Consider the following 25923-nt stretch of genomic DNA (forward strand, 5'->3'; position numbering starts at 1 on the left):
GTGATGCAGAATATCCCCAGAGATGAGAAAGTGGTAATAGGTGCAGACTTCAACGGGCATGTTGGTGCAGGCGATAGAGGAGATGAAGAAGTGATGGGGAGATTTGGTTGGAAATGGCTGTAGTGAACACTTTTTTCCAGAAAAGCAAGGAACATAGAGTAACTTATAAAGGCGGAGGTAGGAGCATGCGGGTAGACTACATATTGTGTAGACGAGGTAGCCTGAAATAGATTAGTGAGTGCAAATTAGTTGTAGGTGAGAGTGTAGCCAGACAGCATGTTGGTTTGTAGAATGACTCTGATGATGAAGATCAAGAGGACAAAGGCAGAGCAGAGGACAAAGTGGTGGAAGCTGAAAAGGGAGGAGCGTTGTATTGCACCTCTTGTTGGTTAAAAACGTTGGCCAAATCAGTGTAATGTGATGTAATGCTTTCAGGGAGGAGATAGGAAAGGTTCTGGGCAGTCCAGGAGAGATTCTAGAAGATGCCTGAGGAATGGAGAGGAAGTGTGATGGTGCCCTTTTTTAGAATAAGGGGGATGTGCAGAATTGAGGTAATTATTGAGCGATAAAGTTGATGAGCCATACAATGAGGTTGTGGGAAAGAGTAGTGGAAACTAGACTGAGAGCAGAAGTCAGCAATTGTGAGAAGCAGTATGGCTTTATGCCTAGAAAGAGTACCAAAGATGCAGTATTTGCTTTGAGAATGCTAATAGAGAAATACAGAGAAAGTCAGAGGGAGCTGCTTTGCATTTTTGTAGACCCAGAAAAAGCATATGACAGAGTGCGAAGAGAGTATGAGGAAGTATGGGGCAGCACAGAAGTATGTAAGACTGGTGGAGGACATGTATGTTAGCTGTGTGACAGTGGTGAGGTGTGCTATAGGGGTAACAGAGAAGTTCAAGGTGGAGGTGGGACATCATCAGGGATTAGCTCTGAGCCCCTTATTGTTTTCAGTGGTGATGGACAAGCTGACAGATGAAGTTAGACAGGAATCTCCTTGGACCATGATGTTTGCAGATGATATTGTGATCTGTAGTGAGAACAGAGAACAGGTTGAGGAAAATCTTGAGAGGTGAAGTTATGCTCTGGAAAGGAGAGGAATATGGTTAATTGCAGCGAGACAGGATATATGTGTGTGAATGAAAGGTACCCGGGTTGAATGGTGAGGCTACAGGGAGTGGAGATAAAGAAGTTGGTAGATTTCAGGTACTTGGGGTCAAAAGTCCAGAGCAGCAGAGAGTATGGAAAAGAGGTGGAGAGATTTCAAGATCAAGCAGGTTGGAATGGGTTGAGAAAAGTGTCAGTGTCACTATACGGTAGAAGACTATCATCCAGAATGAAAGGAAAGTTGTCCAAGACAGTGGTGAGAACAGCGATGCTGTATGACGAAAAGACAGGAGGCAGAGCTAGAGGTCGCAGAGATGAAGATGCTAAGGTTCTCTTTGAGAGTGACGAGGTTGGACAGGATCACGTATGAGTCCATCAGAGGGACAGCACATGTAAGATGTTTTTGAGAGGTCAGACAAGCAAGATTGAGATGATTTGGTCATGTAAAGAGGAGGGATAGTGAATATATTGTCAGACGGATGCTAAAATTGGAGCTGCCAGTTAAGAGGTCTTGAGGAAGACCAAAGAGAAGACATATGAACATAGTGAGAAAGGATATGAAGGTAGTTGATGTGAGAGAGGAGGATACAGAGAATAGGGTTAGATTAAGGTTGATTCGCTGTGGCGACCCCTGAAGGGAAAAACTTAAAGGTGATTAACCTAATTATCATATTCAGTTTGATAGAAACAGAAATCTACATGGCACAGAAATGATCCACTGGAGAACCAAATCTATATTTAGAGCTCATTCAAATGTGCTTCCTCCGAGCTTCATCCACAGCCCCCTTGCATGTCAAAATCTGTCGGTCGTCCACTTTCCCCTTGAGCTCCAAATAATTAAGTCCTCCCTCTCTTTCAGAACAGTCTCCTTGTCTCACAATGACAGCCAAACCACCAAATATCAAAAAATTCTGGTGCGGGTTGAGGCAATCTGAACAATTACGGGCACTTCTCCAACTTCAGCTCCATCTCAGACAACCTCAAGAAGGTGGTTGTTATCAATGTCTGTCAAACTGATTTGACCATCTCATACTCCTACTTCAAAAACTAGTTAACTGTCATATTCAGACAGTTGTTAGCCCAACTCAGGAGGCCTGTCACAACAAGCAACAGTTAGGCCCAGAAATATTTGGACAATGAGACAATCTTCATGATTTGGGCTCTGCATGCTACAATGGAGCTACAATGGAATTGAAGTGCAGATTTTAAGGTTTAATTCAAGGGGTTGAACAAAAGTATAATTAAACATGTAGGAATTGTCACTTTTTTAAAAAAAAATGCTCCTCATTTCAAGAGTTCAAAAGTACTTGACAAATTAACATAAAATGTTACTTTTCAACATTTTGGTGAGAATCCTTTGCAGGCTGCCTGAAGTCTGGAACTCATGGGCATCAGTAAACGCTGGGTTTCCTCCTTTGTGATGGTTTTTCAGTCCTTTACGCCAACTGTCTTCAGTTGTTGCTTGTTTGTGGGTCTTTTTGCCTAAAGTTTTGTCTTGAGGAGGTGAAAAGCATTCTCGATTGGGGTGAAATCTGGTGATTGACTCAGCCATTGCAGAATATTCCACTTCTTTAAAAAAGTTCTGGATTGCTTTTGCAGTATGTTTTGGTTCATTGTCCATCTGTACTGTGAGGCGCTGTCCAATCAACTTTGCTGCATTTCACTGAATCTGAGCAGAAAGTATAGCCTTATACACTTCAGATTCATCCGGCTGCTTCAGCCACATCAATAAACACAAGTGACCCGGTGCCATTGGAAGCCATGCATGCCAATGCCATCACACTGCCTCCACCATTTTTTTTTTTTTTACAAAAGATGTGGTATCCTTTGGAAGAAGAAAGTTTGGAGCAGAATTTTGAAGAGCTCATGATTCAATCATCCTGGTACAGGCTGATCTTCGTCTCATCTGTCCAAAGAATGCTGTTCCAGAACTAGGCTTGCTTCTTTGGGTATATTTTGGCAAAGTCAATTACGGCCTTTCAACCTTATGGTGAATCCTTTGTATTTACTCTCATGAAGTCTTCGGTATATGATAGACTTATATACTGATACACCTACTTCCGGGAGAGGGTTCTTCACTTGAGAGGATGTTGTGAAGGGGTTTTTCTTCACAATGGAAAGGATTCTGCAATCATCCACCACTGTTGTCTCCCTTGGACATCCATTTCTTTTTGAGTTCCCAAGCTTACCAGTGCACTCTTTTTTTCTCAGAATGTACCAAACTGTTGATTTGGTCACTCCATTTGCTATAATTTCCAAGCTCTCACTGATGGATTTCTTCTTTTGTCAGACTGAGAATGGTCTGTTTCACCTTCATTGAGACCTCCTTAGACCGCATGGTGTGTGTTCACAGCAACAGCTTCCACATGCAAACGCCACACCTGGAATCAACTCCAGACCTTTTAATTGCTTAATTGATGATAGGTTACTGAGGGTAAGAGCTCACGCAGCCTTGTTATTTTTTTTCAGCCTTTTGAGTCAATTGTCCAATTACTTTTGGTCCCTTGAAAAAGAGGTGGCTACATATTAAGGAGCTGTAATTCCTAAACCCTCCCTCCAATTTGGATGTAAGTACGCTCAAATTACAGCTGAAAGTCTGCACTTTAAGCCCTCTTTGATTATATTATTGTGTCCTGAATATGTTTTCGTAAACAGCTAAAATAACAAAAATTGTGTCATATTCCAAATATTTCTGGGACTAACTGTATGTTTTGATGGGTGTTCCCTGAGGATCAGTCAATTTCTATTTATCTTTTCCCTCATCCCTCTGAGTGAAATCTTTGATCAAAAATGTGTTCTATTCCCTTGGTATACGTATGAAACTACTGTCTTTTCTCCTCATTTCTCTAGATTCATATTTGAATGAGCAAAATGGTTTTGAATCTTGTTGGCAGCATAACTCATCAAATATACCCTCTCCAAAGCACAAAACATACCCAGTTGTATAAGATCCATTATCATAAAGATACTCTCCATACCATTCCAAAATTGTGTACTTATAGCCCGCCTTCCCTGGTAAACCCACAAAACTCACTACTTGACAAACTGAAAATTATTCCAAGCATTTCCTGCTGAGCACCCCCAAAAAGAAACAAAAACCTTTTTTCCAGCTTTCAAAGTACTCCTCAAACACCCAATTATCTCATTAACTTCTCAGGACTCTGAAACTTCCCACATCTTTTGTTTATCCTTAGCTGGACTCCATTTTGCATCTCAGCAAGCCCTTTCAGCAACACACACAAACACACACACACACACACACACACACACACACACACACACACACACACACACAAACAAACAAAAATGCACTTATTCTGACATCCTCCTTAAATCTAGTCGGTTAAAAGCAGGCATTTTACTTTAACATCCATTAGCCACTGAAAACAAATAATGGTGTACTACTATTTTTTTTGTTTTCTTCAATATCCAATATCCACCTGACATTGAGACTTCAAAAATGTATTACGAGTATACAGTTGTATTAATGTGGTTAAGCAACTTGTGCTTAACCTCTATGCATTCACTCTCGTTCACTACACTATCATACGTTCAGTATGTTTTTCACAAATACACACACACACACACACACACACACACACACACACACACACACACACACACACACTTTTATACTTTGTTATGTAAACATGTTCATAAATGTAACATCATTGCCCAACCTAAATTGCTGAGTTGCATCGACTGAATTCTCTTTAATCTTCTACCGGGTCAAATGTTCAAACTATGTTCCTGTTGATCTTGAAGATTGACCATTATATGTTCCAATGGTTACAGATAACATTTGGCTCTTGAGCATGGGCCTGTTGTGGTAGCTTCTCAGCCAAGTCAATAGTATAACTTTCACTGTTCGAAAACCAAGTACTTCACATGAAAAGGAGATATCAGATGTTGTGGAATTTAATCGTGGACTTGAGTTGCACAATTTAAAAATGCTTCAAAACAGAAAAAATGAGTAACATTGTTGACTGCTCTTTGGAAAAATACCTGCCAAATTCATTGAAAAACATTTGTATTGCGTATTAAAATTAAATCACAACCACAAATGGTTTGAATTTGTTTCTCTGGAGACTAAAAGGAAGTTTACTGGGAAAATTGTGTAAGCAAATTCAGAATAAAAGCAATAGGCTGTCTTACATCAAGCTCTCTCTCGATCTCTTTCACTTTCACTTCACCCTCTTCACCACCAACTTCCGGTACAACTCCGGTTCCTGCCACCTCCAGAAGTTCTCTGATGACTCTTCCACTATTGGATGCATCAACAATGAAAACATGGAGGAGTACAGAGGTCTGATGGGAAGTTTTGTTGAGTGGAGCAACCAGGACCACCTCCTACTCAACATCTCCAAGACCAAGGAGGTGGTTGTGGACTTCCAGAAGAATCGGATAAGACAGGTACCAATCACCATCCAGGGTGAAGAGGTGGAGATAGTGGACTACTACAAGTACTTTGTGGTCCACATTAACAACAAACTGGACTGGTCACATACTACTGATGCAGGCGACAGGAAGGGTCAGAGAAGGATGTTCTTCCTAAGGAGACTGAGGTTGTTTGGCATCTGTAGCGGGCTCCTAAAGACCTTCTACCGTTCTATGGTAGCCAGTGCATTCTTCTTCGGTACAGTGTGCTAGTGGTGCAGTGCCAGGACTGGTGAGGTCAATAGGCTCAACAAGATAGTGAGGAAAGCCTGCTGGTTAGTGGGACTGAACCTGGACCATCTTCAATTATTGGCAGTGGGGAGGGTGAAGGACAAACTGGGAGCTATCCTGGACAATCCTTCCCAACCCCTGCATGACAAGCTGTGGCTGATGTGCAGCTCCTTCAGCCAACAGTACATCCCACTCTGGTGCAGAACTGAATGCTTCAGACGCTCCTTTGTGCCGAGAGCCATCAGACTGTGCAACAGCAGTCTGGACGGCACACAACGATGACCGACCTGAGTGTACATGTGCTACTTCCACAATCTCACTATCTTACCCCATTCACTATCTCACCTATTCACATGTCATACCCTAACTCTGCTGTCTTTCTTATCCTTGTTTATCCCAGCCTGCACACATCCTGCCTATTTTTGTTTATTTATTTTATTCATTGCTATTGAATCTTTATTTGTATGGTCGTTTAGTTCTGGCTGTGTATTTTCACCCTAAATGTTCTGTTCTGTTGTCCGTTATCATCCCTGATGTTGTTGCTGCTGTCTATTTATTCGTGGATGTCTTGCTATCCTCTGTCTTCTGCCTCTCTATTTATATTTATATTCATATTTATTTTACTTTTAGTAATTTTTTGGACATTATAACTATTACGCTGCTGTGTCAAAGGAATTTCCCCGATGGGAATCAATAAAGTCTATTTTATCTTATCTTATCTTGTAACAATGCAAACGAAACAACATAATTGGAAAGAGTAGTCAGAAGCTCAGAATAAGTTTGTGCAGTGCTGCTACATCAGCTACAGAAATGAGTGTAAATAAAGATTTATTGAGGAAATTAGTCTGTCAAGAGTGATATGTTCTCCTCCTTCTGTCATGCATGCAGCTACGGCCTCTAATCAAGCAGCCAGCTGGAGAGGGCAACAAATCCACAGTAAATCCCTTTCGGTGCACCATGAAACAAAGCTAAACTAAATATAGTTGCTGAAATTATTATGACATTGCAGAGACTGAAGTTTCCTTTTTTTTTTTCATTTCATCCTTTCATGTCAAGCCCACAAGTAAGTGCCGGACAACATTATTGTTTGCAAAGCACAGCAGAAATGCGGATACTCGGCCCAGTGGGAGTGTGATTTAGAGGCACACAGAGCAAGACTGGATTCTGGGGGGTAAGAGAGCCTGTGAAGTTTGGAAGAAAATTAAAAAGGGAAGATGTTCTCTCTCACCTTCTTCTGGGAATTCTGACAGATCCTGTTTGTCTCATTCGGTTACATGAGCTGTGGATAAAAAATTGTTCTGGGCTGGAATTCTGATTGAGTGTTGTAGGAGTCTAAACTAAATATTTTCCATAGAAACATTCATGCAGAAGAAATGTGAACAAGGTCAGAGGCAGGTGATACTAAATATGAAATTTTCACAACTGACAGAGCAACGGGTGCAGAAACAAAAGTACTTCCTGAATTCACAACCCTCCAGTGAAATAATGAACTGTCTGAAGGATAAATGGGGATGTGTATCCAGCTTGCAGTCCAAAAATGTGGCCTTCATTTAAAAAAAAAAAAATTTTCGACATCGACAAATTGTATTGGTAATTCTAATGAAATTGATCACATACCCAAATGCCCCAAATGCCCTTGCATGAATTCACGAACTAAGGTTAGCCATAGAAGATATGGAGTTCAAAAATAAATAATATAATATATTTCTTTTAAGGTCCGGAATAATATGAATGGATGCATTTTATATGTATTCTGTATACAGTAAACCCGCGCTATAATGCGGTTCACCTTTTGTGGCCTCTCTGTTTCAAGGATTTTTTTGTGCAGTTTCTTTAATGCTTTTTTTCACAGTACAGTATGTTGTGCTCTGCATCCTAATTGGCTAAAGGACGGTAGACCAGTGTCAACAATCTCTGCGCCTTGTCAGCTTGCCAAATTTACATTTGCAAATTTTCCTCTTGACAAAACCCACAATGTCGACAAATTGCTCTGCACAGGCAAAGGCATTTGACAACGCGCCAAAAAGGAAGATGTTAACTATCGCTGAAAAAGTTGAACCTCTAGACATGCTGAATGACGGTAGAAGCTATGTGGCTGTAGGGGGCCATTATGGAATAAATGAATCTTCAATTCGTTACATAAAGAAGGAGGAAAATTACATAAGGACGACAGCAGCAATGAGTTTTAACAAGGATGCAAAAGGGTTGTGACTGTCCTCAACAAGAGCATTGTAAGGATGGAGTCTGCTTTAGCTTTGTGGATTAATGACTGCAGGGAAAAGAACATTATGCTGGATACCAACGTTATCCGCACAAACGCTTAAAAAACTTTATGAAACTTTTGCTGACAGCGATGACATTCATGGCAGCGAAGAGGAGGGGGATCACGGGCCATCGATGAGTGCTGTTCACGCAGCATCACGCCCATTTACTGCCAGCAAGGGCTGACTATTAAAGATGACTATTTTGCAGATTTTTCCTATTGCAGGTTATTTTTAGAACGTAACCCCTGCAATAAACGAGGGTTTACTGTACACCTTTTCAATACAGCTGTAGTTCCCTGGTGCTTTCAGGATATTTCTGAAAACAATAATCCGTAGGGAAATCACCATTGCCGCCTCAGGTTGCACAATTCCAGTAATTAAAGAGAATTTCAGTATATTTACTCTTCACATGAAAGGACCAATTTTTAAAGAAACATTCTTTGGTTTTCCTGCTATTGCATCATTTTCATTCATACAGATGATGGGATAAATGACTGGGGTGTATGAGAATGCCTGTGGTGACTAGACAGCTGATTGATTATCTCTTACCTGACAGACACCATTGATGCACATGTCAAACGCATCTGCCCGACATCGAGTGCCATCCAGCACCTTTGGTGCCAGTTCAACAATGAGACTTCTTCCCTTTGCTTGGCACCTCAGGGTACAAGGCACAGAGGGACTGTAAGGTGCAGGCACCCACTCATAGGTGTTGCCTTGGTACTTGATGTCATTGTGGGCTGAGCATTGCTGAGCCCGGAAGTCCCCTGACTCTGGTGTGCAGTCCTGAAACGAGACAACGAAACCAAGACGCAATCTTAGAACGTTACAGCAAGCTTGGTTTGATTAACCTTCCTAGGTTATATCACACATCCAACTGCAGTGATTTAAATGTTTAAATTATTAAAAGTCGATTTGCTTCATTTGGTCTTGCAAACAAGCAGTATGTGGCTATATTTTACAACAGACTTCACAACATTAGATTTACATGAAAGCATCTGTGAGTTAATATTTTGAGATTGTTTGGTTGCGATTATGAGGCTGGAGGGCTTGAGGTCAGTAGATACAAATAATGGGCATCCCTGTTGAATAAGACCGTTGAGCATGGCAGATACAGCCAGAGTGTCAAACCGGCCACTTCTTAGAAAATTGCATATAGTGGTATTCTTCAGGAAATCCTTCAGCCAGTCAGACATGAGGTCTTGTATAAAGTTTTTAAAAATATTTCTGAAGCACTGAAAGCCCATATTTATGGTCCTGCCATTGACTGGTGACCAGTGCAGCGTGTATCCTACTTCTCATCCAATTACAACTGGGATAGACTCCAGCATTCCTACAACCTTAAGTACAGGAAAAGCAGTAGACAGTGGATGGGTGGATGGATCTAAGCCCATATTATCCTAATCAAGTTCTAAAAGCTCTGCATAAATGTTTATTTTCCCACATACAATTATTACATTTGAATGGCAAATAATATAGTAGAAATACAAGTTCCCTATTTTTTCAATTGCTTTTGCCCTTCCAGATCATGCAGCCTCGAAAGTCTGATGTTGACATAAAAATAAAGGCAGGTATAATAGATGTAGGCTGAACATCACTTTCAATGGATGACACATTTTATCTCTTACTCAAGGGGGATATCATTTAATTTTATGAGAACCACAGTTGAATACAAGTAATGCAGCTTCAGGGCGGCACAGGCCAGTGTCTTCCTGAGCCAGCCTCGGGGGGTCAGTGTATCCCCGAGTTCCCAAGACCGGAAAAATGAAGAGGGTTGCGTCAGGAAGGGCATCCAGTGTAAAACTTTTGTCAAAACCAAACATGGGAATCAAAACCAATGATCTCATACTGGATTGGTTGAGACCAGGGGTTAACATTGATCACCATTGGTACCATTGACCTACAGAGTATCAGTGGAAATTGGGCTACTGTGGGTCAAAGAAGGGGAGGAGGAAGGCGCTTTTGGAAGCACAGAGAGAAGAGGAAAAGGCAAGAGTCTGGGACTGAGAGTAGGGACTTTGAATATCATGACTATGGCAGGAAAAGGTAGTGAGTTGGTCGACATGATGCAGAGAAGGAAGGTGAATAAACTGTTTCCAGGAGACCGGGTGGAAAGGTAGTAAGGCCAGAAGCTTAGGAGCAGGCTTTAAGTCTCACTATCATGGTACTGAAAGGAAGAGAGATGGAGTAAGAGTTATCTTGAAGGAGGTGTTTGTTCGGAATGTTCTGGAGGTGAAAAGAATGGCAGATAGACTTCTAAGTCTGAAACTGGAAATTGAAGGTGAGATGCTCACTGTTGTTAGTGGCTATGTCCTACAGGTGGGATATCAGTTAGAGGAGAAGGAAAAGTTCTGGAATGAGTTAGATAAAGTGATGCAGAATATCCCCAGAGATGAGAGAGTTCAAATTGGTGCAGACTTCAAAGGGCATGTTGTAGGTGGGAGAGTAGCCAGACAGAATAGGATGGTGGTTTGTAGGATGACTGGTGACAAGGAAGGAGTTGAGAAAGGTTCTGGGTGATGACTGGATAACTACGGCTAATGTTATCAGGGAGACAGGTAGGGGAGTACTTGGTGTATCCTCTGGAAGCAAAGCAGATAAGGAGACTTGGTGGTGGAATGAGGAAGTGCAGGAGTCTATACCAAAGAAAGCGGTTAGCAAAGAAGGAGCAGGACACTGAGGTGACTTAGTGAACAGACAGGAGTACAGAAAGATAAAGCGTAGGGTAAAGATAGAGGTGGCAAAGGTAAAACAAAGGGCGTACAATGACTTGTATATTCTGTCGGACAGTAAGGAGGGAGAGAATGATTTATACAGGTTGGCAAAACAGAGAGGTAGAGATGGGAAGGATGTACAGCATGTCCAGGTGACTAAGGATAGAGAGGGAAATGTATTGACAGATGCTAGAAGAGTGATGGGAAGATGCAAAGAGTACTTTGAAGAGCTCATGAATGAGAGGCAAGGAAAGAAGAGGTGACTATTGTAGACCACAAAGTAACAGAGATTAGTAAAAGTGAAATGAGGAAGACATTGAAGAGGATGAAGAGTGGAAAGGCAGTTGGCCCTGATAATATACCTGTGGAGGTATGGAAGTGTCTAGGAGAGGCAGCGGTAGAGCTTCTGGCTAGATTATTCAACAGGATCTTAGAGAGTGAGAAGATACCTGAGGAATGGAGAGGAAGTGTGATGCTGCCCATTTTTAAGAATGAGGGGGATGTGAAGAATTGAGGCAACTATAGAGCAATAAAGTTGATGAGCCATACAATGAAGTTTAGGGAGAGTCTCGTGGAAACTAGACTGAGAGCAGAAGTCAGCATTTGTGAACAGCCGTAGGGCTTCATGCTTAGAAGGAGTACTAAAGATACAGTATTTGCTTTGAGAATGCTTATAGAGAAGCACAGAGAAGGCCAGAGGGAACCGCATTGTTTTTGTGGAAAAAGCATATGACAGGGTGCCAAGAGAGGAACTCTGACATGTATGGTAGCTATGTGACAGTGGTGAGGTGTGCTGTAGGGGTAACAGAGAAGTTCAAGGTGGAGGTGGGACTCCATCAGGGATCAGCTCTGAGCCCCTTCTTGTTTGCAGTGGTGATGGACAGGTTGACAGATGAGGTTAGGCAGGAATCTCCATGGACCATGATGTTTGCAGATTACATTGTTTTCTGGTGTAAGAGCAGAGAACAGGTAGAGGAAAATCTAGAGGAGGTAACAATGACCAAAAGACAGGAGGCAGAGCTCGAGGTCGCAGAGATGAAGATGCCATGGTTCTCTTTTGGAGTTATGAGGATAGATAGGATCAGGAATTAATCTATTAGAGGAGCAGCATGTTAGATTTTTTGGAGAGAAGGTCAGAGAAGCCAGACTGAGATAGCTCAGACATGTACAGAGGTTGTTGGAATTGGAGCTGCAAGGTAGGAGGTCTAGAGGAAGATCAAAGAAGATCATATGTGTGTATATATATATGTAGATAGATAGATAGATAGATAGATAGATAGATAGATAGATAGATAGATAGATAGATAGATAGATAGATAGATAGATAGATAGATAGATAGATAGACAGACAGATAGATGAAAAAAGTCAATGAAGCTGTCTTATTACAGAAACAATCGACAGTATCAAAATGATTAAGGCATCCAGGCTAAATCATAAAGATACAATATTGTTGGTTATATTGCCGTATTGCCTCTAACTTCAGTGTTTAAACAAAATGATGTGGTTGTATTTTAAAAAGGAAGATAATAAACCATGGATTTGATCAGGGGAAATGTTTTCCATCTCATGATGAAGAAATTGTGCCGGAAGTGGTGCTTGTGGTCCAATCTTGTCAGAGCTACTAAGCATTTAACTTCACATCTTAGGCAAAATTTGACAAGAATTAACCATGACTTGGATGACTGAGAACCCTCATAGACTCCAGACTGTGGTATTATACAAGCTATACAAAGCTACTGAATCGTTGTAATCTGAGAAAATATAATTGGCTCATTTTCACACCGTCCCCTACCATGTCTAATTCTAAAGAGGTATGGATAAATAACATATGTGATGTTAAAAATACCCATCTGTGGGCAGTCTTGCTCCTCTTTTAGGGATGGATGGAACTAATATACTGTAACAAACATGGGATATGTCATATGATGGACTGTTACAGAGTCTGACATGATAAGGGGCTACACTCAGGGTAAGGTCATTTTTGAAAATATCTTAAATTTGAAGGTTATCATCCGGAACTGTCATGCTGCTGAGAGGAACAGTGTGTGTCTCAGTGGTTAGTTCACTTGAACTAACAGACATGTTAATGAGAAAATGTGAGACCCTGTCCCCGCCCCTCCCCCACCACCTGAACCTCTTATGTCTTGACAGGAGTTGGGATGCAGCAGGAAGAATTGCAGATAATTGCATGCTTTGGCAGAAGATCGTTCGGACTAGTGAAATAAGCCATTAAAATACACATTAAGTATTTATTCCTGGCTGCCTAGTGTGACATGTTGTGATACGAATGAAAAGAGATGATTTTAAATCCAGTTCATGCAATGTATGGCAATAATAATAAAAATAATAATGGTTGTTTAATTATCCATATAATAACAATTATAGTTTAATTATTAATACGACAACAATAATTATTATTATTTTTGTTGTTGATGTTGTTATCCATATATACCTTATATAGGTCTAATTACAGGGATAGAAATGGCAATCTTTAAGTCTTGACTTCTACAACACCCTAGCTGAGTCTCCAACTGTCCCTTTAACTGTGCACAAACTGCCAGGTTGTGACCCGTGAACTGGTTCAACTAATTCTTCAACTACTGTGAAGGAACCGGGTGTCGGTGATTCATTTTCAGTGAGTGACCGTGAGTCTCCAACCACCCATTCCCCTAACTCTCATACAAGAGAGCAAAATTATGGGCATGGCTGGAAATAGAAGCATTATTTCTAAAAGAGGCAAAAAAACATGTACATATTTATGGTTGAAGGAAAGAATATATAGTGAATTTCAACATGGAAGGAAGGAATCACTGCATTTAAAATAAAGATAAGTAACACATGGTTTGGAAAAAATGGCGGAAGATTCCTATGCTTAATTCCAAATCAATTTCGAATCTTTACGTGTGTTACATGAGTGTGTGGGAAATTTTGGGAATTGTTTAGCTCTACCTCGGTGTTATGAGCTGCCGAATCAGTACTATAAAAGTGGTTATCTGACTGAGGGGCTATTAAAACAGTAATCATTTTAAGAATGGTTACAGATTCAGAAAAAATCATGGTCTTTCTTACAAAAAAAAAACAAACATTAAGACATACCATGTTGCTGCAAGTTCTGTAACGGATGTTCTTTCCATCGCAATTCCTGAGAAAGGAATTAGAATGAGAGATATGAAATAAACTTTTGATTGTGTCAACTTTAATAAATAGCATACAGTCTTTGTTAATCATTTGTGTTTCATAGCTTCAGTTACTCTGTCAATGACTAAAAGTTATTGTTGAAAGCTACAATGTATAAGCATGTTTGTAAGATGATCTCATGACACAAACACACACACACATTCACACACAGACACACATTCACACACAGAAACAATGCACACACACACACACACACACAGACACACACACACACACACACACACACACACACACAGACACACACACACAGTGTGCAAATACACACTGTTGTTAACAGAAGCGACTACACAGGACGAACTCATTTATTTATTCATATTCTTATTATCATCAAATATCTTCAGGACTGACAACAACAAAGACATACCGTGGGTATATCAATTAAGTTCAATTTTTAAACAAAAGCTTATGTGACCGTGATATATATGAGAACAATTTGCCAGAGCCAAAACATTGAATATTTTTATCAAGTAATTTACATGAAAGTGTGTCATTAGTTATGCATTGTATCTGCAGATATCAGCTGAAGAGGCTTAGTTCTCTAATGGCTGTTACTGCTGGGGTTTATCCTCACATGCATTTTTTGCTGTGTTTGTTTTTTTCTTTTTTCCTGTTTTGTGTTTTATGCCTGTGCAGCTGAATTGTGCAGGAAAAACATTAAAGTAATCCAAACAGGGGAAAGTGGGGCCATCCAGAGGGTCACATCTAATTTGAGGAGGAACCTAACCATGTGAAGCCGACCATTACTGACTGTCACACTGTAAGTTGGTGCTGGTGAACTCTTCCAGAATATGTATAGAATGAAAGCCAGTGATGCTGAGGTGGAGAGTCTGTTGGGCATACTAACTGTGTGTGACAAGCGTGGATTCATTTTTCCGAAGATGAGTTTTATTAGTGTTGAAAGGAAGTTACAAAAGGTTCCAGAACTTTCACTAAGCTTGCAGCTGGCTAATCTATGGGGAACATGGTGAAATACAATTCCCAACTTGTTCTATACCTGAAGAGTTGCTGACATGAATTACACATAAGAATATTGTGCAAAGCCATCACTTGCTCATTTATATAAAGTCAGCATTTACCGCATTCTCAAAGATGCAACTCTTAATGTTACTAGAGCCCCTTGTAAAAAATCGTCGAGCTGAGACATTTCCTGGGACATCAGTTTCCTGATGTGAATACTATTCCTAGTCTATCAGAAAGGTATTTCTTACAGCTCATGGAAAGGACCATTCTTTAAAAAACAAATACAACAAAGCGGTTTGTTAATTTTCTTAATTTGCTTTGCAAGGTGGATTGCTTTTATTTAACCGGGAGACATAAAAGAAGCAGCCCTTTAACCGGCTTCATTATAGCTGACGGTTGTGATTGCTAAATAACTAAACAACTATCATCAGGCAAGTGTATTCTTAAATCCCTTCCCCATGCAATGACAAACAAATTTTGTCCAACAATTTCCCATAAGGGATTTATTTGTGAAGAATAATGTCAGTTGGATTGAATCCTAAACAGCTGATACTTATTGGAAAGCAAAATTGAGCCTGTGTGTTTTCCCAAATGAATTTATGAGTGTGATGACATTTATTACATGATGGTAACTAAATACAAGCATTTTCTCTTCAAGGAAAGGGGGTCACTTACATCTGAAGTAATGATGAATATAGAGAAAATATTAAAAGGTTCATTCAGGTTCACTATGATGTGGCTTGTGTCCACAGTGAGGAGTAGGACTGAGCTGTGCCGTTTTGACTTAGCTTCCCTCAGATACATTCCAACTTTGGCAAACACGTTGACCTTTACCTAATCATTGCTCTGGACAGCAGGTGAGAACTTAAAACCTGCAGATTTCCATTTTTTGAAAGGAGAAATGAGCTCATTGTAAATCCTTAAATTTACAGTTGTTCCCATTCAGATATATATTTAATAATAATCGATGAAACAATTGCTTATTTTGAGAATAACAGAGTTAAATTTAGATTATTAACTGTCATACCATGACCAATTCCTGTGTTGATTTTACATTTGACAATTTAATAGATTCTTTTTGTGATAAAGTGAGACTTACCCTCCATTGAGGCAGCGTCGTAGGGAATATGAGGCTCCTCCACCACATGATCGAGAGCAGTCACTCCAGGTTCCCCAGGCGTCCCAGCCAGTATCCCTGTCTTCATCTGAACGTGTCATCCTGGATGCCTTTAGAGGAACAAGCTGAGATTACTGATTGGAATAATGACAGCAAATCACCTGTGATTGTGACTTTGTGGACGTTCTCCATGTTCTGCAAAGATTGATGGACGATGAACTGATTCCCTCGAGATGTTACCATAATCAATAGGATGCATTCCAGTTAATATTCCCGGATTCGTGGTCAATGGCAGCCTTGTTTTCTTTTTTTTCTTTCTCTTTTTTTCATGTTATCTGCTTGTTCAGTCAGTTGAAATTAAATGAAAATGAGAAGCAAAAACAATAAACTGACCCAGCTCAATTGATGGTGCTACACTTTCTTTATGACTCTCATGATGAAAGGTGTGTCTGATAGGAAAGAATGAAGAATGTTGGACTATGGAATGGAATATGTCATTAAACATTGAATTTCCCAAAAGATAAATGCATACTAAGGTGAAATTATATTTCAGGTATGCTAAGCCAGAAGCTACGCTATAAAGAAAGAGTTAATTTCAAGCAGGACTCTTTTTTAATCTTCATCAAGTTTTTATTAACCCTAGAAAACTAACGTCGAGTGATTTTCCCCCACAATCCCTGTCATGTGATTTTCATTGCGTTGCCATTGACTGAGTTTTATGGGTCCTTGGGTAGCTTCAGGCTGCTCACTGATGTTATTAATTGTATGTTTGTTTCCCTCCTCCCATCAGCCCATCGATAAATTGATGAAAACTGTATTTTATCCAGGATATTGGATTGGGTAAAATATACCCAACATTAGTGGTGGTGTTACTTATTTTAAGATTGGTGTTCGAGGGTTAACCCTACATAGATAAACTTGCATAAATTAATTAGACAAGTTTTGCAAACATTTTTGCAGTTTTTACAATATGTATTTCTATTTTTGTATTATCAAACATTTTTATGAGAAAAGTTTGCACTCAAGAGTTGCATCATCAGTTGCGAAAGCGACATGTATCGAGAGATAATGGAGCCACCAAAAAAACATCAGAACTTCACACAGTCATCCGTTTTTAGGAAATGAGTTAGGATCCTAGAACCCCACCCTGAACCTTCCTCTATCTAATCTCTCACGTTGAAGCACAGACAAAAAGAAAAAGGTTCGCTTTGATTAAGTGTGGGAGAGATTGTGAGAGAAAGGTTTTCCTGGCTGCTTCTCACCAAAATAGGAAAATTGGCTTCCTGTAGGTCAATGATGTCACTGTAGCAGGGCCTGTCTATGCAAGTGTGTGTGTGTGTGTGTGTGTGTGTGTGTGTGTGTGTGTGTGTGTGTGTGTGTGTGTGTGTGTCTGTGTGTGTGTGTGTGTGTGTGTGTGTGTGTGTGTGTGTGTGTGAGGTGTAAAATTTTTCAACAAGCCAATCTGACATGCATCACTAGAGTCAACTGTGTAAGAGCTGGACGCATGCGTCCAATTTCGATTGATCCACAGGGAAGACGCATCTATTACACTTATGCTGAGGGGGACAGGCTGGAGGTTTTCTACTTCATTTATGTTGCAAAATTTGTCATGTAAGTCCCAAAACAAATATGCTACAAATATACTCCACATAAAACCTGCACCCAAGGACTACGATCATCAGCTAACTATGCCACACCATCATATGTGGCATATGTGTATGTGCACTTTAGGTACATGGCACATACTAGTCCACTTGCAACTCATAATGTGTGAGAATTCTCTTTTGAAGCTCAATGTAATAGTCCTACAACTAATGAGCTGAGATCACAATAGTGTTAAATTATGGGATTAATTTTGTGTCATCAGACTAGTGTTTAAAAGTCACTTTTATACAATGCAACAGAAAGGTTTTTTTCCCTGTATAAAAGGCTGCAGACCTCTTTGACCTGGACTGTTTTTGTGAGTGAAACTCAACAGGAATAAACTTATTTCTCTGACAATGTTATTAATGCCTGGTCAACTGGAATTTATATTTCTGACACAACTCCACAGGTTCCACTTCGCCCTGCCTTCCTGGCCCCGGTGACTTGCTGACACCATTTCAGTCTTGCACCCACATAGATGGTATTGTGTCCTGTTTCTTGAACTGTTTCAATGTAGCAGCCTTTTTCTCTTCACTGCGTGCCGTATCCAGAGAGGAATAAGAAATGTTCACACAATCCTGATCGGATAAAACCACCTTTTGTCATTGGGATCAGCCAGCTAACAGTTTACAGATCATCAGCAGTAATAACATTGGCATGAGGAGAATCTGTCCAGTCAAGGGTCTTTTGGCTGGGACAGCAGCCTGGCCTATTGTTTGAACTCTGCATAGTTCAATATCAGCAATCTGTCAGTACTGACAAGACTGATATAGACTGTACATTTCTCAATTTATTATGATGAGGGCTCAACAGGGTATGTCATGTTCTCTATCTGCAGATGTGCAGACACTTAGGCCTATGCTTTGCGGCCCTGAAAGCTTGCCACACTGCAATTTAAGAAAACATGCAAGTTAAGAAAACATCAGTTTGACAACATAGGTGCAGTATTTTAAACACACTAATACACACAAATGCAGACACACACACATACACACAAAATGTGAAATGTTTTGTCAGACATTAAGAAGTGTGATTTCAAACTGCTGATGTTTTTTTCTAAATTTGCAGAACGTCGAGATGGTTACCCTCCTGGTAAGCAACGCCAACTTTAAGATTACTTTTTTACTTCATCTAATATGATAAATTCTTTAAGCTTTAACTTTAAGTTAAATCAAATTATATATTCTACATATAAGCTTTTTTTTATATGTACCTACTATTGATCTCCGATCAACTGATTGATACAACACTATAAAGAAAAGACACAGACAGGAAGCTTGCACAGCGTTGTTGGATGGTGCGAGTCAGTTTGGTTTTAAAACTGTTCTGTATGGTTCACCTTTTATCCATTGTAGGTGAAAAGTATTCTCCTTTATATCTTGATGATTAATGTCATTTGGTTGAGGATAGATTGACCAAGGAAGGGTGATCAGAGATTATCTCAGAGTCTTTTTTTTTTTCAAAAGCTACTTCATCTCAAATGATCATCCTGCTTTTTTTTTGTCGTAATCTTTTTGAGGTTTTCTGTTCAAGACTTATAATCTACAAAAAAATCAATTATTTTAATCTGTATTTTACTGGGAGTGTTTCACAATTTCATCTGATAAATTACCGTTCTGTCTTTTTTTGTTTTTAGGCTTCGACAATTAAAAAGTGTTAACACAAATTCAGCTCCTATTAAACTGATTTAGACTTGCATCACTTTGTTTGCAAAAGCAGGCAGAGTAAAAATATCCAATAGATTTAATCTAAATTGGAGAAAAGATACAGGCCTCTGTCTGCTGGGATTAGGATGGAATGTTGGCTTTCATATGTGTTTGTATTCAGGAAACAATCTTCTACTAATGATGTCTTTTGATGTATATTCTCAAGTGGCTCAATATTGATTTGTTTACCCACATTTGGTCTCACTGGACGACAAAAACATATTTCCATTGAAAAAAATGATATCAACTTTACAAGTCAATATTATTCAAATTCAATTCAGAATCCTCCGTAGAAAACTTTCTTCTTTTCCTTTCGGCTTTTCCCTTCAGGGTTCGCCACATCAAATCAACCTTCTCCATCTAACCCTATTTTCCGTATCCTCGTCTCTCACACCAACTAACGTCATATCCTCTTTCACTACATCCATATATCTTCTCTTTGGTCTTTCTCTCGACCTCCTGCCTCGCAGCTCCAATTTCAGCATCCATCTACCAATATATTCACTATCCCTCCTTTGTACATGACCATCTCAGTCTGGCCAAAACATTTAACATGAACTTTACATCTGATGGACTCATTCCTGATCCTTCCCATCCTTGTCACTTCCAAAGAGAATCTCAACATCTTCATCTCTGCAACCTTCAGGTCTGCCTCCTGTCTTTTTGTCATTGTCACTCTTTCTAGACCATACAGCAGGCCTGGCTGACCTGTGGCTCCTGAACAGCATACTGCTCTTAAGGTCATGTTGAATTTTGTGTTTGTGTGTTTTTTACTCGTGCAATCGCGTGCCGCTCCAGCATTCTCCACGCACAGCAAAAAAAAAAAAAAACACACACAAAAACAAAAAAAATCGAGATAAACGTAACAGCCCCATGTGGCTTGGGAGCCACAGGTTGGCCAGGCCTGCCATACAGCATAGCTGGTCTCACCACTGTCTTGTACAACTTTTCTTTCATTCTGTCTGATAATCCTCTATTACATAGTAACTCTGACACTTTTCTCCACCCATTCCAATCTGCTTGAGCCCATTTCTTTACCTCTCTTCCACACTCTCAGATGCTCTGGACCCCAAGTACTTGAAATCCTCCTACTACTTGATGTAAATTCTCTCTAGGCTCACTGTTCCACCGTTCCACTCATTCACCCACATATATTCTGTCTTGCTGCGACTAACATTCATTCCTCTCCTTTCCAGAGTATACTTCCACCACTCAAGATTTTCCTCAACCTGTTCTCTGCTCTTACACCAGATCACGACAGTGACGTGCAGTCAGTAGAGGCAGGGGAGGCCGGACCTCACCTGACATCATGGAAAGAAGAAAATGTAAAATGAAAAAGTAAATTAAATGGTTATATTTATTCAGTGATTTATACTATAATTTTTTTTTCCACTTAACTTCAACATTTTTAGTTGTTGTTTTTTTAAAATCGCGGAAAAAAAAAATCACATTTACCGTTCAAATATCAAGGAGAGACCTGCTGTGACACAGCAACCAGCTGAGTCCACTTTGGTTTCCACAATGATTATGCTAACTGTACTGGCATGCTATGCACTGAGACCGTATTGCTGTCTCTGTGTATGTATATATTAAAAAACATTTTTAATATATGAACTAAATTTCCATAGTTGAGCTGATATCTATAATGTTTTTCGTCAACAAGTGTTATGTGTTTCTTGTGCTGAGCGATCATAAAATGACTGTGAAGAGACATTAATTGAGGCATGCAGTAACAGTGCCTCGTGGTAGGGGGCACTGGTGATGCCAGGGATCCTTCTTGCTACTCAGCTACAGAATAATAGAATTAGAAATAGCAAGCTACAGTAAACAGTTAGTAATTCAAGAGCAGCCATCGAGTTTTTTTTTCTCGATTTCAATCGGCTGTATAGCTCACAAACACTGAGGGATGAATGTGAATCTCCTGGGCAGCTTCTCAACTTTTTGGGCCAGAAGGATCTCATTCAATCTATCCCTGAGGCGACAAAGCTGCTCCAGCCAGTGGTCACTGTTCCAGCTACGACAGCATCGGTGGAGTGTTCATTCTCTGCACTGAAAAGACTAAAAACATACAGTCGAAACGGGACTGATCAAGGACGACTGTCTCAATGGAAATCACTGCCAGTGAAGACAGAGAGACTTTGTAAACTGAATAAAGATAAGTGAGACTTCTACAATCAAGTTATCTATGCTTTCCTTCAGAGGGAGCGGTGCATGGACCTCATTTATAAGTGAAGGTAAGAGGTAACATTTTTGTTTTAAATGTGCTTTTTTTATGCTACAGTTTGTATATGTAAAAAATACTGATATGATATTTTAAACAAAACACGTCAACTGCTGCCAATATAATGGTGAATAAGCTACTCTGTAGGGTTCATATGTTTGTAAATCTGAGCGTGATGACGTCAGTGCCTCACTAGCCATGAACCTCATCGCACGTCACTGGATCACAATGTCATCTGCAAACATCATTGTCTATCAAGATTCCTGTCTAACCTCATCTGTCAGCCTGTCCATCATCACTGCAAACAAGAAGGGGCTCAGAGCTGATCCCTAATGGAGTCACACCTCCACCTTGAACTTGTCTGTTACTCCTACTTCAAACCGCACCATTGTTTCAGGACTAGCATACAGGTCCTGCACCAGTCTAACATACTTCTCTGCCACTCCAGATTTCCTCAAACAATACCAGAGCTCCTCTCTTGGCACTATGTTTTATGTTTTTGCTAGGTCTACAAAAAACAATGCAGCTCCTCCTGGCCTTCTCTATACTTCTATGTTAGCATTCTCAAAGCAAATAGCAAAGCAAAGCATCTGTAGGACTATTTCTATGCACCAAGCCATACTGCTGTTCACAAATGCTGACTTCTGCTCTCTGTCTAGTTTCCACTATTCTTTCCCATAACTTCACTGTATGGCTCATCAACTTCATCCGTTTATAGCTACCACAATTCTGTAATTCTGCCTTATTCTTAAAAACGGGCACCATCACACTTCTCTATTCCTCAGGCATCTTCTGACCCTCTAAGACCCTGTTGATAATCTACCCCCCCGGGTATTGTTAGGACCAACTGCCTTTCCACTCTTCATCCTCTTCAATGACTTCTTCATTTCACTTTTACTAATATATGCTATTTTGTGGTCTACAATAGTCACCTCTTTAACCTTTCCCTCTCTTTCATTTTCCTTATTCATCAGCTCTTCAAACTCCCCTATCCATCTTCCCATCACTCTTCAAGCATCTGTCAATGTATTTCCCCCTCTATCCTTAATCATCCAGACCTACTGTACATCCTTTCCATCTTTATCTCTCTGTTTTGCGATCTGTATAAATCATTCACTCCCTCCTTACGATCTGACAGAGTATACAAGTCATCATACGCCCTTTGTTTTGCCTTTGGTACCTCTATCTTTACCTTACGCTGTATCGCCCTGTACTCCTGTCTGTTCAGGACTTGAGTCGGCTCAGTGTCCCACTTCTTTAACTGCTTTTCTGTATATGCTCCTGCACTTTCTCATTCCACCACCATGTCTCCTTATCTACTTTCCTTCCAGAGGACACACCAAGTACTCTCCCACCTGTCTCACTGATCACATTAGCTGCAGTTGTCAAGCCATCTGGAAGCTCTCCCTGACCACCCAGAGCCTTTCTCAACTCCTCCTTGAAAACCATTCAACACTCCTCCCTTTTCTGCTTCCATCACTTTGTCCTCTGCTCTGCCTTTGTCCTCTTGATCTTCCTTGTCACCAGTCATCCTACAAACCACCATCCGATGTTGTCTGGCTACACTCTCACCCACAACTACTTTGCAGTGACTGGTCTCTTTTAGATGACCTCGCCTATAAAAGATGTAGTCTACCTGCATGCTCCTCCTTCCGCTGTTATGCTACCCTATGTTCCTGTCTTTTCTCGAAAAAAGTATTCATTATAGCCATTTCCATCCTTTTTCCAAAGTCTACCACCATCTGTCCCTCTGCGTTCCTATTCTGGATACCAAACCTACCCATCACTCATCACCTCTATTGCTAGTACCAACATGTCCATTGAAGTCTGCACCAATTACCACCCTATCATCTCTGGGGTAACCTGCTCCTAAGCTTCTAGCCTTACTACTTTCCCACCTGGTCTCCTGGACACACAGTATGTCCACCTTCCCTCTCTGCATCATGTCAACCAACTCTCTACCTCTTCCTGTTACAGTCCTAATATTCATAGACCCTACTCTCAGTCCCAGACTCTTGTCTTTCCTCTTCTCTCACTGTGCCCAAACACGCCTTCCTCTTCTCCTTCTTTGACCCACAGTTGCCCAATTTCCACTGGTACCCTGTAGAATATCAGCACGAATGGTGGCTGTTGTTAACCCGGGCCTTGAACATAACTGTATTTGCAATTAACATTAATGCAAGAGCTTTATATCAATATTTTTCCTGGAAAAAATAAGAAGATTTTGTATGTTTAGATTTTGCAATCGCAATTTTAATCAGAATCAGTAAAACCTTAGTCAACCCCAAGAGGAATTGGAGAAAATGTCTTTTGATACCTGTCTTACCTGATACCTGCCAAAACACTTGGCTATCGTCACCATGAAGATTATTGCATTCAATAACATACATAGCAAATATGTACCTACTGACAAACAATTCTGGTTTCACTAGCTGGACAGACATAGTTCTGTGAGACAATGACATGGATCAATACTACAAGATCCAAAGAAGTGGACTGGAAGTGATATATAGTACTGTATTTTTTATCAGGTTAAATGAAATCCAAATAATGTAATCAATTTGTTATTACTGAATGTGCCTAATTCAACTCTGTGCAATGATTCATCAGAGTGCCTTTCACTGTTGCTATATGTCCTTGGATGAGTTCGATAGGTCTTCTTTGAGTGAACAGCCTGGGCCAAGTCTCCCATAACACTGTACTACATTGTACAACAATGGTGAATACCTCTTATCATCCCATACTGGAACATGGTACTCATGACTGCCATTCCATGTACAGCACAGAGGGCCAGGAGAAAAACACCTAACAGATTGAGATCAGATCCTGTGACCTATGAAGCTGAGTGTGGCAAATCGCAATTGTAGGACTGCTCCCTTCCGAGGACTTTCTCAAGGATAGTCCATTACCAAAAGTGCCTATCAAGAACCTAAGTCTCACTTGATTTCACTTGGACTATCACTGTGAAACACAGACACCACAAGGTTGAGACACGTAGTCAGGTGAACACTATGACTCCAGGAGGAGGTAATTCTAATGTTATCTTCTCAACCCAGTTCCCTTACAGAACGAGTCAAAACGCAGCCAACCACAACAGTAACACAGGCTATTTACTATTTAATAAAATTTGGATTATTGGCTGTTGATGCTGTGATAGTCCAAGGGGGAAATAACAACAAAATTGTAATGAAAACCTTTCAGGAGGAAATTAATCAGGTCCTTTTATTTTGCATTTCTGATGCACCAAATTCATTCTAAAATAACCAGACAAAAATTCACATTGCAGCAGCCATGTTCCCACCATGCAAAATACTTCTTGAAACCTGCTTTACATCATAGTATTAACAATATCTATCATATATTTTACTGAGCTGGCAAAGGCCTTGCTGAGTCCACAAGTTCCAGCTCAGAGGTTAGTAATTAAGACCTATCATTAACTAATTACTGGGGATATTATCTTGTGCCATCATAATGTACAGTCTAGAAAACATCTTACATCTGACGGGATTCCAATCAGGTGATCAAATTTGTTGTCCCTCAAGAGTATTTGAAATGAGGACCTCTTAAAGTATGCTTTAAATGCAAAGCTTAGACATAGGGAACTGAATTTTTGATGACATATTCATATTCCCAGTCTGCATATTTCAAAGTGATTAGAATGTTTGTACACAATTTAGAAAAACAAACAAAAACAATAATGGTGAAAGTCAAGATTTCAAATGAATCAAAACTTTTATTCGATCACTGAAAATCATTCATATGTAAACATGTATTTGATATAGTAGCAATGGGCTATGAAATACTATAACATGAATAAATAATAATAATAGTATAAGTTCTTCATTTCAGTATGAAAAAAAGTTTTAGTTAACTCTCTTTATATTATTTAGCACTTGATTTGGTTATATGGAATGCACTGAATGTGAATCATAAAATGAGTAAGACTTTTTGAAGTACCAGATTTTGGCTTGTGGAAATTTTCTATAACTGGACCTCTGAATTCTAATTGAACGCTTCTGTTCTGACTGTTTTGATGAAAGCAGCGGACTCAATACATGATGAAGCTTTAGCGTTTATACACGGGCACACATTAGCAGCTTCACAAGCACGGCACACTCGCACACATACACACACACACACACACACACACACACACACACACACACACACACACACACACACACACACACACACACACACACACAAACACAGACGGGTATGGGGGCGGTGTTGTTGTCCAGGCGCATTGACTTTAGCACTGCCAAACCAAAAAGGCAAGCAGGAAACATCTACTAGTACAGAAGACAATGTAAATGTGTTGCA

The 25923-nt window shown here is 40.0% G+C and overlaps 1 protein-coding gene across 3 annotated transcripts in view; it reads right to left on the reverse strand.

Annotated features, from left to right (window-relative positions):
- The window catches only part of adamtsl3 (ADAMTS-like 3), a 141255-nt gene that overhangs the window by 49917 nt on the left and 65415 nt on the right, over positions 1-25923 (reverse strand). For all 3 annotated transcript variants that reach the window (XM_086143806.1, XM_086143807.1, XM_086143805.1), the window contains exons 3-5: positions 16012-16139; positions 13851-13896; positions 8589-8825 (exon numbers count right to left, since the gene is read on the reverse strand). In XM_086143806.1, the coding sequence (XP_085999932.1) occupies positions 8589-8825; positions 13851-13896; positions 16012-16139 (411 nt within the window). The remainder of the gene's footprint in view (positions 1-8588; positions 8826-13850; positions 13897-16011; positions 16140-25923) is intronic.

The sequence above is a fragment of the Fistularia commersonii genome, chromosome 3 (assembly GCF_037954325.1).
Source record: "Fistularia commersonii isolate RoL2024-O1a breed Wild chromosome 3, RoL_Fcom_v1.0, whole genome shotgun sequence".
Classification (NCBI taxonomy): Eukaryota; Metazoa; Chordata; class Actinopteri; order Syngnathiformes; family Fistulariidae; genus Fistularia; species Fistularia commersonii.